At 41.8% G+C, this 21,009-nt stretch overlaps 1 protein-coding gene across 2 annotated transcripts in view; it reads left to right on the forward strand.

The window, feature by feature from the left end:
- Window positions 1-21,009, forward strand: part of LOC104595988 (uncharacterized) — a 39,437-nt gene that overhangs the window by 10,897 nt on the left and 7,531 nt on the right. For both annotated transcript variants that reach the window (XM_088895537.1, XM_010256946.3), the window contains 2 exons: window positions 8,916-9,083; window positions 9,510-9,751. In XM_088895537.1, coding sequence (XP_088751663.1) covers window positions 8,916-9,083; window positions 9,510-9,751 — 410 coding nt within the window. The remainder of the gene's footprint in view (window positions 1-8,915; window positions 9,084-9,509; window positions 9,752-21,009) is intronic.

The raw sequence follows: 21,009 nt of genomic DNA on the forward strand, positions 1-21,009 counted from the left end.
ATCGGAGCCAGGCTATCCAAATCCTAGGCTTCACGATGCCATAGACACGTTCCACTACCGTGGATGATAGGGTCGACCAGCTTGAGGTTGGATTCCACCAGGTGTTGAACGAACTCAAGGAACTCAAGGTGGTCGTCTCCAGTTTCGCCTCTCAGCAACAGTCCGGCGAGACCAGTCACCCAGTAGGAGCGGAAGCCTCTGCTTCCAGTAGCCAAAGAACAGGGTATTACCCCACCGGAAAAGTCACTAAGATCAACTTTCCCAACTATTCTGGTGGAGATCCCATTCCTTGGATCTTCCGAGCAGAAAGGTATTTCGAATACCACGAAATTCCCGCACACCAGCGTGTCTCCGTCGCCTCCATTCATCTAGAAGGAGACGCGATTCTATGGCTCTAGTGGTATCGCCAGAGTCATCCCCAGGTAACTTGGGCAGAGTTTACCGAAGCTTTGTGCATCTACTTTGGGCCGACGACGTTTGTGGACTATGACGAGCTTATCACTCGGTTGAAGCAGACTGGAACGGTAGCAGAGTACCAGCTTGAGTTCGAGCGGATGGCGACCAGGGTACATGGCTGGCCAGAGAAAGCCTTAGTAGGATGTTTTGTGGGAGGTCTCAGAGAGGATATCCGTCTGGAGGTGAGGGCTCTCCATCCGGCGATTGTCATGGCTGCAGTGGGATTGGATCGCCTGCAAGAAGAAAGAATCGACAACTGTCGTAGAGCTAGCAAACCGACCTACTTGAATTTGAGGACTCCTCCACGGGTCGATCAGCAGCCCATGAAACCAGCTGGGGATCATCAGAAGCCCATATTGCCCCGACCCACTATGCCCTTCAAACGTCTCTCATGGGCTGAGATGCAAGCCCGACGCGAGAAAGGCCTTTGCTATAACTATGATGATAAGTTTGGACCGGGCCATAAATGCCGGGTCCAGCGGGTGTTAGACCCAGAGCACTTAAATGACCGTGAACTGATTCCAGACGGACCAGAACTTGACGGGGCCGAGATCTCCTTACACGCCCTCATGGGCCTCAACTCTCTTCAGTCCATGCACGTAGAAGGAAGATTGGTGGGCCGGACCGTGATGATTCTGATTGACAGTGGCTCTACCCTGAATTTCATCACTTGTCGTTTGGCTAAGCAGCTAGGTATGACCATACAACCCACTCCTCTCTTTTCAATCCATGTGGCTAATGGGAGTCAGATGTCGTGTAATGGTGTATGTAAGAAGGAAAAAATCCTCATACAGGGACATAATTTTGTGGTGGATCTCCACCCATTGGATTTCTCGGGGGCTGATATTATTTTGGGGATTCATTGGTTGCGTGGCCTGGGCCCTGCTTTATGTGATTGGGCCAAAATGACAATGGATTTTCACCAGGATGGCCAGACTTGTCATTTACAAGGGGTGCGGCCCCCTAGTCCACAAGGTGACACTTTAGCCTCCATGAAACGTGCCTCCAAGGATGCTGGCCAACCCATATTTATACACTTAGGGTCTGTTTGATTGCTGAGAAAGGAATGAGAAAAGGGAATATTCCCGAATTATTCTTCCTATCTTGTGTTTGTTTACTGGTAAACTGTGTTTTGGGATGAGAAACAAGAGGGACGCGGGATCCCAAAATTAAGTGAGCGGGGTTCACCAAAACAGTGCGACCCCGGTGAGAAAAGAAAAAGCTAAGAAAATTTCTCGGGCAATTGCTGGAGGAGCTCTGAAGACCAACATTACCACCCTCGGTCCTCTTGTCCTCCCAATTAGTGAGCAGCTTCTCTTCTTTGTAACTCTAGTGGCGAAGAAGCTGTTCAATGCAAAGGTGAAGCCATACATTCCGGACTTCAAGCTGGCTTTCGATCATTTCTGCATACTTGCCGGAGGAAGGGCTGTGATTGATGAACTGGAGAAGAACCTACAGCTGATGCCGGTACGTGTTGAGGCTTCTCGGATGTCCCTCCACCATTTCGGCAATACATTGTCAAGCTCCATTTGGTATGAGTTGGCCTACACAGAGGCCAAGGGGAGGATGCGCAAGGGCCACCGTGTGTGGCAGATTGCATTCGGAAGTGGTTTCAAGTGTAACAGTGCTGTATGGGAAGCTCTTCGGCATGTAAAGCCTTCTCCCAAGGGTCCTTGGGAAGATTGCATTGATAGGTACCCTGTGCAGACAGTTTCTTAATCTTACCCACATTTCGATTAGACATCTTCTTCATTCAGACAGTAGTTAGATATACCCTAACTAGCTCTGTCTATTTTACTTTACCATTTGATTCTGGTCCTTTAATCCATATTGATGTTTTTCTTTTTTTCTTTTTTTCTTTTCATTTTTCTTTTGTTAATGTGTGCTTCCAGTACTTCGCAATCATGTACTATTACTCTTTGGGAATTTATAAGCTGCACCCTTCTGTTGTAATTGAAGAATGAATCCTTAATGGCTTCCTTATTCTAAAACCCCCTGGCCCTATTGGATATGCTTGTTTCTTTGTCTTCAAATATTTATGGCTCTTCTTCACTAATGGCAAAAGTTTTTCAGAAACTATGTAGAGGTATTTACATATGGAGATTGGAGAAATCTTTGGTTTTCCAAGGAATATTAACTAAGCTATTTGATTATAAATTGATAATGATAAGATTGTGATTGTCAGCAAGGCTTCCACTGGTATAAGGCATCTCAATTCTTCCCTGTGCTTGCCTCTCTTCACAGATGGTGGGGTATAGCTTGCTTTCAATGTGATAGGACGGCATTTATTACGTGAGTTATAAGTTGATGGACTCGAAACCTGTGGATATAGAGCCCAACTTAAGTTATTTTGTTCACTACAATGAGTTGTGATCATTTCAATGTGTCATCTTCCTACTACTGGTTTTGGTTTCCTACCTGCCATAACTAAGTCTGAAATTCTCTACATTACACAGTAAATAATCATTTCTTATTTAATTGTCTTGTCATTGGCATCCTGTTATTTTTCATGACAGCGCTAATAGCGAGCTAGATTTTATTCTCTTCATCCTATATGTGAGTAATGTAACTGAAAAAACAGAAAGTGTGACATTCCAATTTCATACCCAATTTGTATGAGGAGTTCTTGCACCTAGTTGATATTTTCCTTTTCATATGCTCCTTTCCTCTTCTGCAGGCAGCTATGCTCATTTGTAGTCACCTGTGTCCCAGATTCAGTTACCTACCAAAATTATAGTTATGGTAATGATATTCTCTAAAGATGCACTAGCAATAACATGGGGTAGTGTGATCCCAATCTACACTTTGATTGCTTCATATTCTCAGTGTACCTACTAGCTGGTCTTCTACTCTGGCTGGTTAAATTTCCTTACCCATATAATGGAACTTAAGAGTTATCCTTGAATTGAAAGTTGAAACAGGAGACATAACAAAGGAGCAGAGTATTCCTGGAAGCTTTTGTTGTGGCTTCATTTACATCTCTGAATGTGGGAAATAATAAGATTAACAAGCTCATCACCAATCCACATGCATATTCACAAAAATAGACCCAACACATATGCTGAACTCAGATTCACAAACAAATTCTTGTCAACATTGAGCTTAAATATCCATTAGCATCCTAGAGGGGAGTTCATCTCTATAAGACTATTACAGTATTTTCTCTGTTTCCTATGGTGGTTCCAACTTATGCAAATATCTCCCTGTTCAACAAAGCAAAGCTCCTTTGGACCCAAGCCAAAGATATTGATGCTTATCTACTTCAATGGAGTGAAAAATTGAAACATATCTTCTTTCTCATATAAGAAAAATGAATATTTCTTTTCTGAACTCAGATTGCATTGTGAGCACCACCAAAAATAATTTGGAGAGGCCCATAAACTATTATGAGAAACTCCTTACAAGAGGAAGAAACCAACTCTTTTCAATTGCCACTTTCCATAGGTCTTCTGGAGGCTGCTGTTTTTAGGCAGAGAAGCCAAAGGGAAGTAACAATGTCAGATTGAACATAGATTTATTTACTACTAGGAATTGTGGACAGGCTTGCTTCCTGCATTGGCACTTTCTGATCACATTTTAAAAAGTATAATTGCACAAATGTGGTCTCAGTTATCCTCACTTCCAGATTGCAAACTTATTTATTATTAAAAATTGTGGATAGACTTATTTCCCACATTGGCACTTTCTGATCACATTTTAAAAAGTACAATCGCACAAATGTAGTCTCAGTTATCATGGAAAGGATGAATTTTTCTGAGGCAGCTTCATCATCTCATCATATTGAACTTGCTCATGTATGAATCTATGCTTTGAATGGCCTCAATGGTTGCAAAGTCAATTAGAAAATTGCAACTTTTAGCGTAGAAAAGGAAGAATGAAGATAATAGAAAATTAATTCATTTAAAGAAACATGACAGTGGGAGCAACTCAAAATAGACTTTTGGATCCCAAGGTAAATAACTAACTTTGTTCAACAAACGGGTTATGGAACATATAAAATCACCATAACAACAAATATATTCTCCCATTTTCTCATCTTGTTCCCTTATTCCACGGAGGTAATTGATTCTTCTTGCACTGGATACTCTCTCAAAGAGCACATATCTTCATTAAGAACTGCAGATAATGATTTATGGAAAAGAGAAAGGAAAAAATAACCTGTAGGGAGTTGCTGATGGTTGAATGTAGAGGTTTGGTTATGCACTTGTAAATTCTGTTGAAACATTTGAGAGCAAGCAACTTGTCATCCCAACATTTGGGGGGTGCAAGTTGTCATAAAAGTAAATTACATGCATTTTTATAGTTTAGCATGATTTTTCTCCTATAAATTTTCTTGCAAAACAAACACTAGAAAGTGGATTTTCTCACAAAAATTTTCTCAGCAAACAAACACATTATAACTAACTGAGAAAATAAATTTTCCTCTTCTCATCCCATCCTTTCTCAGTCCAATTTTCTCAGCAATCAAACAGACCCTTAGGCATTTGGCCCACAGCCCCAATTCTGGACAACCAGGGCTGTGTTCACCCCACAGAAGCCAATACGAGGCCTTAAGATCGATACTCGATCAGTTTGGCGATGTATTCAAGGAGCCGAACCAATTACCTCCACCCTGGGCTCATGATCATCAGATACCTCTCTTACCCGGTTCTAAACCGGCCAATGTGAGGCCATATAGATACCCTTACTTTCAGAAGCTGGAAATTGAGAAGGCAGTGAGAGAACTATTGGAAAAAGGGCATATACAGACCAGCACCAGCCCTTTTTCATCTCCTGTACTCTTAGTGAAGAAGAAGGATGGTAGTTGGCGCTTTTGCGTAGATTACCGGGCCTTGAATCAGATTACCGTGAAGGACAAGTTTCCTATACCCCTCATTGATGAACTACTGGATGAGTTAGGAGAGGCACGAGTGTTCTCCAAATTAGACCTGCGGTCCAGGTATCATCAGATTCGGGTCCACCAGGCCGACATCCACAAGACGGCCTTTAGGACCCACGATGGCCATTATGAGTTTTTGGTTATGCCTTTTGGACTCACCAACGCCCCCTCCACCTTTCAGGCCCTCATGAATGACATCTTCAGGCCATTCCTAAGGTGATTTATTCTGGTGTTTTTCGATGATATTCTGGTGTACAGCAGGGATTGGGACACACATATGGAACATCTGAAACTCACCCTCACAACTCTAAGGGGGCACCAGTTACATGCTAAAATGACAAAGTGTTCCTTTGGACAAGGACAAATTCAATACTTAGGCCATGTGGTTGCAGCAGGTCGGGTCATGGTAGACCCAGAAAAGGTAGACGCCATCCAGAAGTGGCCCAAGCCCACTACTGTAAAGGTTCTGTGGGGCTTTCTTGGGCTTACCGGATATTATAGGCGCTTCATTAAGGGGTATGGGCTTATGCCGCCCCTCTAACGCGTCTATTAAAGAAGGATTCCTTCAGTTGGACTGATAAAGCCCAACGGGCTTTTGAAGATTTGAAGACAGCAGTTTCTAGCCCTCAAGTCCTCACTCTTCCAGACTTCTCTTAGCCCTTTGAAATAGAATGTGATGCGTCGGGTGTAGGAGTAGGGGCCGTCTTGATGCAGAAGGGGTAGCCCATTGCTTATTTCAGCAAGGCTCTCTCAGCAGCTCACCAAAATTAGTCCACTTATGTCAAAGAAATGATGGCTGTGGTAATGGCAGTGCAAAAGTAGCGTGCATACCTATTGGGGCGCCAATTTGTTATAAGGACAGACCAACGAAGTTTGAAGTACATAGCAGAGCAAAGGGTGCACACCCCGGAGCAGCAAAAATGGCTTAGTAAACTGATGGGCTTTGATTACCTCATAGAATATAAGCTGGGGCTCGCAAACAAAGTAGCTGATGCCTTGTCACGAGTAGAAGAGTTAGCCCATCTGACCTGCTCTCAGCCCAGCTTCCCTTTGTTTGAAGCTATACGGCGAGAAACCAGGTCTAATCCGCAGTTGCAGGTCATTAGAGATAAGTGGAGGCGAGACCCTTCACAAGTTGCTGGTTACCAAGTTGTGGGGCCTGATCTTTTCTTTAGGGGTCGGTTTGTTGTTGCCCAGAATTTGGCCCACAAAGCTGAACTTCTAAGGTTGTTTAATGACTCTGCCTTCGGAGGGCACTCAAGGGTGCTACGGACCCTAAAGAGGCTCAACAGTCACTATCATTGGGTAGGAATGCGTAAGGATGTATTGCACTATGTATCCGAATGCCAAACCTTCCAACAGCAGAAATACTTGTCACAGTCTCCTGCTGGCCTTCTACAACCCCTTAAGATTCCAGATAAAGTGTGGGAAGACCTTTCCATGGACTTCATCACGGGTCTTCCTCGTTCTGCAGGAAAGGAGGTTATCATGGTAGTGGTTGACCATCTCACCAAGTACAGCCATTTTTCTGCATTACCTCACCCTTACACTGCAGCAATGGTGGCTGACATCTTCATCAGGGACGTCGCCAAGCTGCATGGAACCCCAAGATCCATTGTCTCAGATCGGGACCCTGCTTTCCTGAGTTCATTCTAGAAGGAATATTTTCAGCTGCAAGGAACCCAACTGCACCCCTCCACGAGTTATCACCCGCAGATTGATGGGCAGACTGAAGTTCTTAATCGTTGCTTGGAAGCCTACCTTAGATGTTTCATAGGGGAAAAGCCTCGACAGTGGGCTCACTGGCTTCCGTGGGCAGAGTACTGGTACAATTCGACTTATCAGTCGGCTGCTAGAATGACACCCTTCAAAGCTCTATATGGCAGAGAACCTCCTCTTATATTACCTTATGAATATGAGTCATCCAAGGTGGTAGAAGTAGAGACCCGTCTACTTGTTAGAGACGAGATTCTTAGATTGCTTAAGTCCAACCTGACAAAAGCCCAACAGCGAATGAAGGCCCGCTATGACACTCACCACCGCCCATTAGAATTTTAGGTGAGTGACTTCGTTTACCTTAAGCTCCAACCTTACCGTCAGATCTCGGTAGTAAGACGGGCTTGGCACAAGCTAGTACCCAGGTATTATGGGCCTTATAAGGTTCTGATGAGAGTGGGCCTTGATGCTTATCGGTTGGACCTCCCTGCAACCTCAAAGCTTCATCCAGTGTTTCACATCTTACTTCTTAAGAAGGCGGTGGGAAATCATATACCTGTCTCACCCAACTTACCCCAATTCACTGAAGAAGGGGACATTGACACGGAGCCTATCAGAATTGTGGATTTTCGTTGGGTTCGTCGAGGTGGTCAGGTTGTGCCAGAAGCCAAGGTAGAATGGGCTGGGCTTCCTCCAGATGTTGCCACTTGGGAACCTTATCTGAGGCTGAACGAGAGGTTTCCAAACCTAGACCTTGAGGGCAAGGTCAATGCTAAGGGGGGAGGAATTGTTGGGACCCAAACACTCCCTCCGAACCCAACTGTAGGAGTGGAGCAGGCCTCCACCAAACAGCATTTCACTAGAAGACAGAGAGGCTAGCGTGACACATGGCAGAGCTTCCTAGAGTTAGTTACACTCGGAGCCTCCCAGAGTTAGTTACACTACCACCAGAAGATATTCTCTCCATGATTGCATACATGTAGGCCAGCTATATAAGGCCCTGATCATGTAATAAGTGGCGTGAATGAATATCCCTTTCATCTCTCTCTGAGTCATTTTCTTCCTACCTTTCCCCTCCCCCCCATTTTCTGTTTCAGGAGGTTAAGCCACCCTCGAAGGGGCTTCCGAGGTGAGCGGTAACTCATCATATAGGATCTGTTCCACATGTACCACATCGCCCATGTAACCTACATGATAACCATAGTAGGTTGAGCAGGCCATGAAAAAACTCTGGAATCAAGTTATGGACCAAAAAGAAAAAGCAGCACTATGATTGCACATGCACATCTTCAAGGAACTTGATTCCCATATTTTGCAAGGCTACTTTGGGTTCTGTGTTATTTGCTGGGTTTCGGTTCCTAGACTCTGCTACCTGAGCCATGCCTGTTTAATAGGTCAGTATGGCATCATCTGTATTACCTTCCAGAAATCTCAACCATCAACCCTCATTAGATACAAAGTGATTTCATTATATCTAAGTTGTATTTCTCTTTCCAGTTTGACATGAGAAATATGGTTTTGTCATGTTAAAGAACTATATTGACTAAATTCTAAGAGCATTTTGATAATTTATTTTTCTGTCTTTCTCTGAGTAATTAGGTTCAGTTTGTTCTTTTTAGCTATCTTGTAAATTAAAGTGTTTGGTGGTGGGTGGGCTAAAACTGAGGTCCTGAATATTCTATTAGATAAATTTGAGTTGTATTTTTGTATTCTTTGGATTCTTCCTGGATTTTAATGATTTTTGGTGGTTCACTTTTAATGTTCTTGCTTACATGTCTTGGTTTCTTGGATGGTTTGATTGAATAGTTCTTTTTCTTATGTTCTTTGTGACTAACGATGGAGTTTTGTCCTTGATTTTCTGTAGCTGTTAACTATGTTGCTATTTCGGAGGCTCTTGGCATTACTCCCTCAGTTTTGGCTGCTGGACTAGCTGTGGACAATGTTGTTTGTGCTGTATATTTTACATTACTCTTTGTGCTATCATCTAAAATACCTCCTGAAAGTCTGAGATCAACTAAGGTGCATCATGAATGTTGGTCTCTCTCTCTCTCTCTCTCTATGTGTGTGTGCACATTTAACTGTTCTTTGGTCATATTTCCACCAATGTCTCCATCTATGATGTACTTCAAATTCTTACTGAGATTAGATATGTTTATAGGTTGCTGAAAGTATTATCCCTTTACATTTTTCAATGCATTAAACTTCTTCCTGTTTTGGTTGTTAGCTGCTTGATATTTTTTGGTGCAATGATATACCTGTTTTGGGTATTAAACCTATTTAGGCATAAGGCTGCTGCTCGTGTTACTATAAAATGATCTGATTATGTTATTTGAAAATCTTGATAACCAGATACCTTTTTCAAAAGTTAATAGTGTGATCTGTAATTTCTGATTAAAAATTATGATAAAAGAGGACATTTTTAATGATATTTTCTGATAAAACTTCTTAATGTTGGTAGCTGGTCTGATGGATACGAAGTCTGCGGCCAGAAACAAGCTCCCTGTACTACAAACTGTTACTGCTCTTGCCATGGCCTTCTTCATCTGCAAAACTGGCACTTATCTGACAAAGTTATTTGCAATTCAAGGAGGTAGCCTTCCATGTATAACAACAATTGTGGTAATTTTGGCAACTTTATTTCCCGCACAATTTGGCTACCTTGCACCTGCTGGTGAGGCTGTTGCTCTGATCCTGATGCAGGTAAATTAACTTTTTATCAAAGTATCTGGGATGAAGTCAATGGGGCCATATGATCATCCTGTTTTAAGCAGGACAGCGCAACTATTCTTGCTATGAAAATGTGTTCTTTTTACATGCTAAATTTCTTTATTAACCTCATATGTTTTTTACTTTACTGAGATTTTTTCTCCTCTTAAACTTTTAAAAGACAAGGTCCAAGTATTAGTAATATCCTTACAAAGACAATGGCGATATACCAACAAAAAATCTACAACAAATTAGTGCAATCAGGTTTCTCATCACCAAATGAATTATTATGAATATAGATTTGTACTTTTGAGGAGCTTTATTTTTTAAAGTTTCAAAACTTAGATGAAGCTAACCAAAATATTCTAGCAAGAAATTTGGTAAAACTGCATTACCATCAGTTGCTAAATGGAGAACAACAAATATTTTGAGATGTTAATTGAAGGTCAAACTACGAGGATTAGTAGCTTGCAGTTTGCTTGCCTAGTTTTAATCATCTAAAATTATGAAAGAACAAAAACAACAGATAGAGAAATCATTACAAAATAAGGAAGCGCTACCTATCTGAAAAAACATGTTTGAAGTGAGAAAAAAACAAAAAAAGTAAATTGTTGTTGTTACTTTTGTAGAGAAAGTGAGAAGATCTAGCCTCAGGGCTATTTCTGTGCTTTTACTTCTTTTGTTGTACATCCATTTTCTGTACTCTTTCTTTTGTACACTAAGGGCAGATTTGTCCTTTTGCTTTCTTTAATATAAAGATCTTTTTTAGGGTGTCGACAGTCACAAGGTGACACACCCACCAAACTGTTTGTTATTTTCTCTCTTCTATTTCTGCCATTTTGACTTGACTCTGACATGGTATCAGAGCAGGTCATGATCTGATCTGCATATAGTATCTTTTCAATCATCTCTGTTTCTGTTGTCTCAAGAACTCTCTAACTGAGTGTCTTTGAATCTTCTTCCTAGAGAAGCTTCAGATCTGAACTTTATAGATCATTTCTCTGGACTGTTGCGTCATCAGATTTCTCCTTCTTCTTGGATCTCCTTGTAGAGACATCAGATCAGCCTGAAATCTTAGATCTAGTTTCGTCCAGAGCAGATCTACTGAATCCTTTTGGTTTGGTTTGCATCAATTTTGATTTTGAAGGGTTTCAATCCACTTTTCAGTTCGGCAGAATACTACAGTTACCTTTTTTGGACCTCGGCTGAATTCTATCATCTGGTTCGAATTTTATTGATTTCCTGGAAGTGTGCATTGCTGTCTTTTGTCCTTCAATGGCATCAGAAAGGATGGAGGTTCTTCCTATTAAATTCAATGTCACAAACTATGCTTTATGGAAGTTTAACTTTCAATTCCATGTCAAAGTCAAGGGTCTTTGAGGATATCTGGATGGTTCTGTAGCTAAACCTGATGATTCTGTAGCTAAACCTGATGATTCAGATATTAAGGGTCTTAATCAGTGGAAGATTGACAATGCAAAAATTGCATCATGGATCCTAGGATCAGTCAAAACTGACATGGCAATCCCTATGAGAGGGTACAAGACTGCCCATGAAATGTACGAGTACCTTGAGAAAGTTTATCAGCAATCGAACACCTCTAGATAGTACCAAATAGAGGTTGACATCTTCTCATATTATCAGGGAGAAAGGAAAGTCCAGGAATACTATGCAGGGTTTATTAACCTCTGGACAGAGTATGAGTTAGTATACATGGGAAAGGATCCGTTGGACTGTTGGATGAAGTATATGAAGAAACACTTTGATAGAAGATTATGCATTTTCTAATGCATCTCAGGCCTGAGTTTGAAGTTGACAGATCTAATGTCCTGAGCAAAGGAATACTTTCTGACTTAGGGCCTGTTTGTTTCCTCTTAACTCTTATCTCTTAAGAGGAATCTTTTAACTGTAAGAGAAAAATGGTTGTTCGTTTCCTCTTATCTCTTAAAGTGCAATCAGACAACTTTTTGTTTTCTAATGATACCCCCAAAAAAGACAAACAAAACTTCTCATATATGAGGTCAAAATGGATATTTGATAATTTTCATAATTTAGAATTCAGAACAACATTCTCTGCATTCAGAGTTTAGAGGAAAGAAAAGTTCACCAATACCAATATACCTCTTAATGTAATTATTGTACTTTCAAATTCAGACCCTTAGATACTATTCTTCTGAGAGCTAAAACTAGATTTGCTACATAGACCACTCTTGATGGGAGTAAAGATTCCAACATTGATACTGTCTTCCTGGCAACAAAACCGAAAGAGAAGGACTTCTCTAAAGTACAGTGCTATGAATGTAAGGAGTTTGGGCATGTTGTCTCCCATTGCAAGAAAAAGAATACATGCACTTATTGCAACCAGTTAGGCCATATCATTACTGAATGCCTTACTCGGCCTCAGAAAAGTGGTGGATCAAATCAAAAGAAAGGAAGCTACAAGGTCTATCAGACTACTGTAGATGGATCAGATACCTTCTCTTACATTACTTCTGTGGCTGTCCAAAATGACACCTCTGGTGGCATGTCTGAAGAACGGATTCAACAGCTTATGTCCTCAGCCTTCTTTGCTATTGACCTGTCTGGTAAGTCACCAACCTATTGTCCTTCACCAAATCACCTTTGGTATATTGACTCAGGAGCCTCTAACCATATGACAGGGGTCACACTCGGTCAGTATCCCATCCCAATAAACACATTATCACCTGCAAATGGTGAAAAATTAGATATACTTGGCTGTGATGATTTGTATTTATCTACCTCTAAGTCATCTTTATTTCATTTATCCAAAACTTTATTTGTACCTAAGCTCACCACCAATTTAATTTCTGTTGGCCAACTTGTAGAGGAAGGTAACACTATCTCATTCACTTCTGATGCAAGGTTCAAAGTATCAACATAGGGCGTATCGGCCTGTATCGGTACATTTTTTTTGTTTTATTTATTTTTTTTTAAATTGATTTAGAGGGGTCAATTTAAGGCCCGACTACCCTTTGAACCGTGTCTGACCCGATACAACCCCTGGAGGGGCGTATCGGTAAGCCATCGACACAATACGTATCGGCCGATACGGGCTGATACGTATCGATACTTTGAACCTTGTTCTGATGTTTGCTTTCTACTACTTTGTGGGCATAGACTAGGACGACTATTTGCTTCGGAGTTTGAGAAGAATAAGGTTGCACCCGTTTCTACTACTTCTGGTTTGCTTTCTACTACTTCTGGTTTTAAGTCCTTTAATTGTAATAATGATTGGCATGTGTAGCATAAACACCTTGGCCATCCGTTTTCTAAGAAACTTGATCAGTTATTTGCTTTTGGTAGTTTACTTGTTTCTGCTATTTCCTTTAAGAATGTTAATAAAGATTGCATTACTTGTGGTTTATGTAAGATTTATATTTTATCTTTTCCTTCTCACTCTAAGCATGCTACAATTCCTTTTCATTTAATACATAGTGATGTTTGGTCGTTTCCTGTTGTCTCATGGTTAGGTTATAAGTACTTTGTAAACTTTATCGATGACTGCACCCGTTTCACTTGGGCTTATTTTCTTTGAAAGAAATCTGAAGTTTATTATGTATTTAAGCACTTTCATGCTTATGTTACTACCCAATTTGATGCCCGAATATGTGTGCGTTCACCTTCCACCTCATTAGCACACAAAGGTAACTACACAAGCGGTTTTGTGTGCCTTTATGGGTTACAATTCTGAACATAAATGATTCCTTTTCTATGATCCTTCGGTCTGTCGTATTCGAATATCTCGTAATGTAGTTTTCTTTGAGAGTGTCTTTTTTTGAACATATTGTAAAATTTAGCTCCTTCCACTCCCTTGTTGCATAGTTTTGACTCTACAAGTACCTCAAGCATACCAATATCACCTCTGTAACAACTCCAGACCTACTTTAGGAAGCAACAGTCTTCTTCAGTCTCAATGCCCCCCCTCCGCTCCACCACCAGTTGTTGATCCAGTCACTCCAATTGCCCCAGTAAGTGCATTTGATCCTCCACTTGAACCCACTGTACCCACTTTATGTCATTCTTCTAGAATTTCTTGCCTACATGACCACTATGGTTTTTCACCTGACCATCTTCTCTGCTGTTTTATCTACCACAGACATTCCCAGATCTTACCAGCAGGCTGTAGTAGAACTATACTGGAAATATGCCATGAATTCTAAGATCCGAGCCCTTCTTGAGACTGGAACCTGATGGGAGCCTAGATAGATACAAGGCTAGGTTGGTTGCACAAGGCTATAAACAAGAATATGGGATAGACTATGAGGAGACGTTTGCTCCTATAGCAAAAATGACCACTATACAACTTCTGATGGCTATATCTGCAGCCAAACAATGGACAATCCATCAGATGGACGTAAAGAATGCTTTCCTCCATGGGGAGTTGAAGGAGATAGTCTATATGAAGCCCCTTCCTGGATATTGTACAGACCCACAACTTATTTGTCATTTGAAGAAGTCACTCTATGGCTTGAAGCAAGCTCTTAGAGCCTGGTTTGAGAAGTTCAGATCTGTTATCACTGATACAGCCTTTATCCAGAGTTCTTCAGATGATTCTTTATTCATTTTAAGGTGGAAGCAGGGAGTGGCGATCTTATTTCTTTATGTCGATGATAAACTCATTATAGGGGATGGTGTAGAAGGAATTGCTAAGCTGCAACAGTTACTCAGTAAATCCTTTAAGATGAAGGACTTGGGGCGTTTGACATAGTTCTTAGGGCTTGAAGTGAGCTGAAACTCTCGGGGCTATTTTGTTAACCAACAAAAGTATGTGGCCAGTTAAACTGGTCAATCTCAGTGACTCCAAGATTGTGGATACGCCACTAGAACTGAATTTGAAACTCAGCAAAGATGATGGTTTTTTTTTTTCTAGAAGATCCTGTTCTTTATCGTCAACTAGTGAGGAGTTTAATCTATCTCACCATGACTCAGTCGGATATATCATATCTAGTTCAACTGGTGAGCCAGTTTGTGTCTTCTCCAAGACAACCTCATTTATGTATAGTTCATCGGATTATTAGATATGTACGAGGCACCTTATCACGTGGGATATTTTTCTCCTCTTCATCCCCCATTAACCTTATGGCTTATACGGATGCTGATTGGGCTAGATACCCTAACACCCGACGGTCCACTACCGGTTGGTGTGTATTCTTAGGCAACTCCCTTATCTCGTGGAAGTGCAAGAAACAACCTACTGTATCAAAATCTTCCACTGAAGTTGAGTATAGAGTTATGTCTTTCGTGTGTAGTGAAATCATATGGCTTCGGGCTCTTCTACTTGAAATACTTAATGAACCATCACCGTTTGTTCCTCTCTATGCAGACAATGTCAGTGCAATCAAAATTGCCTCCAACCCTGTCTTCCATGAGCACACCAAACACATAGAAGTTGATTGCCACTTCATCTGTGATCTCCTTCTTGAGGGTGTTATATCTCTTCCTCATGTCTCTTCTGTGCTCCAACTGTCTGACCTATTGACAAAAGCAATGACTCGGGCTTGGCATCTATTTCAAATAGACAAACTGATGCTTATTCCTAGGCATCAGTTTAAGGGGGAGTGTAGAGACAGTAAGAAGATCTAGCCGCAAGGCTATTCTTGTACTTTTACTTCTTTTGTTGTACATCTATTTTTTGTACTCTTTCTTTTGTACACTAAGGGAAGATTTGTCCTTTCACTTTCTTGAATATAAATATCTCTTTTAGGGTCTCGATAGTCACAAGGTGACACACCCACCAAACTATTTGTTCTTTTCTCTCTTCTATTTCTGCCTTTTCGATTTGACTCTTACAGCTTTCACCAAAAGCATTTTTTTATCATTATCATCTAAAACTTGTTAAAACTGTTATTGTTTTGCACTTTTGTCAGGCAAGTCCTGTTTTGCCACTCTACTTGATCACACCAACCCTTGCTGATATACATTATAAACTTTTGAGAAGATTCCAGCTAGCTAAGGTAGTAAAGTCTAGGAGGCAGGAGTATGTATAATAGATGTGGATTCAAAACCCCCGAATGCAAACACAACTCCTGACCTGCTTTGTTCACCAAAAAGAGAATGAAAAAAAGAAGGTATTATAAGAAACGCCATCTCAACAATTCACCTGCTATAAGCATGATGCTTTTCCCTGGTGTTGTGAATGAATTTAGTTTCAGATCATGTTAGCCCAAGGTAAGACTTTTGGAGAAGGGGCAGTAGTCTTACAAAGAGGACAATCGATGATACTGCTGCCTGCTGGTAAAGATTTCCGGGTTGTTTCTAACCTGGAGAAGCAACTGGGGACTCGACAGAGGGGGGAAGCAATAGAGAACTAGTCTGATTCCACTGTATTGCGATAAAAACATTGAGAGGAAGGTAATAAAATCAGGAAGTATCTCCTTTGAGGAAGCAGTTAAAAAAGATGTAGAGATTGACAAAAGCCTGGGTCTGTTTTTCTGGGGTGGTGAGGAATTTGCTAGGTGATATAATTCAGGTCTGCCTTAGAGTTCAGCCTGACTGAGTTCAGTTATGTAGAAGAAGAAAGAGTGATAAAGAAAGAGAGAAAGAGAGAAAGAGAGAAAGAGAGAAGAGAGAATTCTGGTTCGAACTGAAAGAGTCAACTTGACTTCTCCCAGTCGGCCAGTCAGTATTTATACTATTATTAAAACATAACTGAAAAGACCTATGTGCCCTTACTTAAGTTAAGAGCACATGTTTCAACACAACATTACAGATCAGCAACATCAATCAAGGTATAAAGATAGAAATACCCCTATGCTAACACTCCCCCTCAAGCTGGTGAGTATATATCATATACTCCCAGCTTGTTACATATGTAGTCCACTCTTCCCCGACTCAAGCCTTTTGTAAATAAGTCAGCCCACTGATTTCCTGTATTAACATGTGTTGTGTCTAGCTCTCCATTCAACACCTTCTCCCTCAAAAAGTGACAGTAAACCTCAATGTGCTTGGTTCTTTCATGAAACACTGGATTAGAGGAGATATGAACTACAACCTGATTATCACAATAGAACTTCATTGGAGTGTTAATGTTGTACCCTACTTCCTGTAGAAGGTTCCTTAGCCACACTAATTCACAAGTGGTATGCGCCATAGCCCTATATTCTGCTTCTGCACTGCTTCTTGCCACAACCGTCTGCTTCTTACTTTTCCATGTCACCAGGTTACCTCCTAGAAACGTGCAATAGCCTGTAGTAGACCGCCTATCAGACATAGAACCGGCCCAATCAGCATCAGAATACCCTTCTATTTCAAGTTTTCCCCCACTCTTGTATATCAGACCGCGACCCGGGGCCCCTTTTAGATACTTCACAATTCTCAGAACCGCATTCCAATGAGGAATCAAAGGTTTTTGCATGAACTGGCTTACCACACTAACTGCAAATGAGATGTCTGGTCTGGTAATGGTTAGGTAGTTCAGTTTGCCCACAAGTCGTCGGTATTTGCCAGGGTCTTCAAACACTTACCCATATCACTGCTTAGCTTGGTATTTGTGTCCATGGGTGTTTCAGCTGGTTTGGCACCCAACAAGCCTGTTTCTTCCAGCAAATCAAGCACATACTTCCTCTGGCATAGGTTAATCCCATACTTGGATCTCACTACCTCTATCCCCAAGAAGTATTCCAGTTTACCCAGATCTTTTGTCTGAAAGTGATCTTGCAGATAAGTCTTCAGCCTGTCAATACCAATGCTATCATTCACAGTAATAACAATATCATCTACATACACCACCAACAGTATTTTTCCTCCCGGAGAGTCATGACTAAATACAGAATGGTCAACTTTGCACTGTTTCATGCCAAACTTCTTTACCACCTCACTGAACCTACCAAACAATGCTCGAGGAGACTATTTAAGCCCATATATAGCCTTCCTTAGTCTGCACACCTTACCATCCTCCCCCTAAGCAACAAACCCTGGAGGTTGCTCCATGTAGACCTCCTCGAGTAAGTCCATGCAAAAAGGCATTCTTGATATCAAGCTGATATAGTGGCCACTCATACATGGCTGCAAGAGAGATCACAACACGAACTGACCCTATCTTAGCAACCGGTGAGAAGGACTCTGTGTAGTCAATGCCGTATGTTTGGGAGTACCCTTTTGCAACTAATCGCGCTTTCAGGCGTTCAACACTACCATCAGGCAGATACTTAACCGTATAAACCCACTTACAACCAACAACTTGCTTCCCAGGAGGAAGAGTAGTGAGGTCCCAAGTATGATTATGATGAAGGACTGAGAGTTCTTCTTCCATGGCACGGCACCACCCTGGAGAGGCAAGGGCTTCCTGGACATCTTTAGGAACAATAACTGATGATAACAAGGTAACAAACTGGCGATGGGAAGCGGAAAGGTGAGTAAGAGAAACATAATTAGAAATGGGATGAAGGGTGCAAGTACGTTTACCTTTCCGCAAAGCAATGGGTAGATCAATCTCAGATGCTAAGTGGGGGTCTGGTGCCGGATCCGTTGACGGAGATGTAGCCGGAGTAGTAGCTGGTGCACATGGGCGATGTGTATACACATGACGGATAGGTGGTGGCACCGGAGGCAAGGATTTGGTCACGACTGCAACAAAGGGAGGAGGCTCGACAACGGGAAGTGGAAGAGGAGGAGGTGATGAGGAGGAAGAAGCATCACCAGACCCCAAAAAGAACGGAGTAGACTCAAAAAAACTGACATTAGCACACACAAAGGACCGTCGAGATCCAGGATGGTAACACCTATACCCTTTCTGGGTCCGAGAATAGCCAAGGAAGATGCACTTGAGAGAACGGGCATCAAACTTGTCGTTCCCGGGACCCAGATTATGGACAAAACAGACACACCCAAAAACTCTCGGCGTAAGAGGAAACGGAGACTGACCATCAAGGATGAACGTGGGCATCCGATTAATCAGAAAACAAGAGGTAAGCACTGCATCACTCCAAAAAGGTTTGGGAACATGCATGTGATGCATTAGGGATCTTGCTGTTTCAAGGAGATGGCGATTCTCTCTCAGCCACCCCGTTTTGTTGTGGGGTGTAGGTACACGAGGTCTGATGTATAATGTTGTGTTGGTCCAGGTATTCCTGAAATGATGAGGATAAATATTCGCGGCCATTATCAGAACGAAAAACTTTGATGTGGGTACTAAATTGGTTACGAATTTCAGCATAAAATTTTTGAAAAATGGTAAACAATTCACTTCTTTCTTTCATTAAATAGAGCCACGTCATCCTTGAAAAATCATCCACAAAAATGACAAAGTATCTGTATCCTTTATATGACATTACTTTATAAGGACCCCAAATATCTGAATGAACTAAAGAAAAAGGACTCGACACACGGTTATCAACCCTAGAACTAAAGGGAACACGATGATGCTTCCCAAACTGACACGACTCACAATCCAAAACAGAAAGCTGACTCAAGGACGGAACTAAGGACTTCAAGACTTTGAGCGACAGATGACCAAATCGGCAGTGCCACTGGAGAGGAGAAAGAGATGACTGGAGAGCTGTTGAAGTTCTACCACCACCACCATCAAGATAATACAGTCCACCTGCTTCATGCCCTCCACCAATCTTCATCCCCGTCTTGAGATCCTGAAAGACACACATAGAAGGATAAAAGGTAATGGAGCAGTTAAGTGATTTGGTCAGCTTACTAACAGACATAAGGTTAAAAGGCAATTTAGGAACATACAGAACTGATGAGAGGGATACAGGATCTAGGTCAACATTACCAACACCACAAATTGAGGATGTGAAACCATTAGCAAGGGTAACAGATTGTGATGTTGAGCAATGAGATAAGGAGGAAAACACACCTGGAGTTCCAGTCATGTGATCGGAGGCTCCAGAGTCAATGATCCAGGGATTGGGTGTAGATGCCAGACAAGCCATACCTGAGTGAGCAAAAGTCGCCGTGTTCTGCTGTGATTGGATAAACCTCTCATATTCATCACGGGGAACACTCACCATCTCCTTCATGGGACCATCTATGGATGTAGGAGGCAACTGGTCAGATGAATGATTCTCCTGTCTAAAGCTGGAACTTGAGTCACCGGTCGCGGCATGATTGGCCCAGGTTGAGGGAGGACCATGTAAATCATAACAATAGTTGATGGTATGTCCATCCATACCACAATGAGTGCACTTCCTCGGACCTGAGCTACATCCTCTACCACGAGCTCCCCCTGAATCTCTGCTCCCAGTACGACCACCACCACGATTATAAGTAGACCCACCATTGCCACTTCGGCCATATGCAGAACCACTACCAACACCACGGCCAGATTGATCTCCCCGAGCTCCACCTCTACCACCACGGCCTCTCAATGCAGCAAAGGCAGATCTATCTGAGATATTAGAGTTCTCAGTAGATCCGATAGAAATCCTCCGAAGTCGAGCAAATACCTTTTCTAGGGACGGAAGAGCTGATCCCCCTAATATCTGAGCCCGTACTGGTTCATATTCAGACTTTAGTCCCACCAAAAATCTAGTCACATCAAGCTGCTCTCTCTGTTGTTGCTGAATCTTGACATCAGAAATGAGAGGATGATAGACATTTAACTCATTACGTATGTTCCTCATGTTGGCATAGTACTCCTCAAGACTCTGATTGCCCTGTTGCAGATTAAAGTACTCTTGATAAAGCTGATACACTCTGGTTGTATTGTCCTGCCCCGAATACAATTTCTTCGCATGGTCCCACACATCTTTGGCAGTATCATGGAACATGAAGTTCACACTAATCCTGGGTTCCATACTTTTCCACAACCATGTGATGATCTGAGCATCCTCTTGCTCCCAGTCTTCATACTCGTGAGAGTCAGAGGAGGGTTTCTCCTCTCTGATGTGTTTTACCTTCTTCTTTGCCTTCAGAAAGACTTCAACGGATTTAGCCCAAGGCACATAATTCTCTCCATTTAACTTAATGGAGGTCATCTGAACATTCAGGTAGTCTGTAGGCACCATCACACTAGTTTTATAATCCTTATTTTCTCCCATTATGTTATCACCAATTCTGCACACTTGCTGAATTCTATTATCACTGAGATCTGCACACTCCACACCACTAGGTCACACCTGTCACACTGATTGCAACACTAATTGTTGCTGGAATGTGTGCTCTTTACACCACAAACCCTAAATCACACCTGTCACACTGATTTCAGCACTTCTTGTTGCTGAAAAGTGTGCTCACACCACAAACCCTACTCCTACAACTACCTGAAATCTCACCACTAT

This window comes from Nelumbo nucifera, chromosome 1, assembly GCF_055504915.1.
Source record: "Nelumbo nucifera cultivar China Antique chromosome 1, China Antique-T2T, whole genome shotgun sequence".
Classification (NCBI taxonomy): Eukaryota; Viridiplantae; Streptophyta; class Magnoliopsida; order Proteales; family Nelumbonaceae; genus Nelumbo; species Nelumbo nucifera.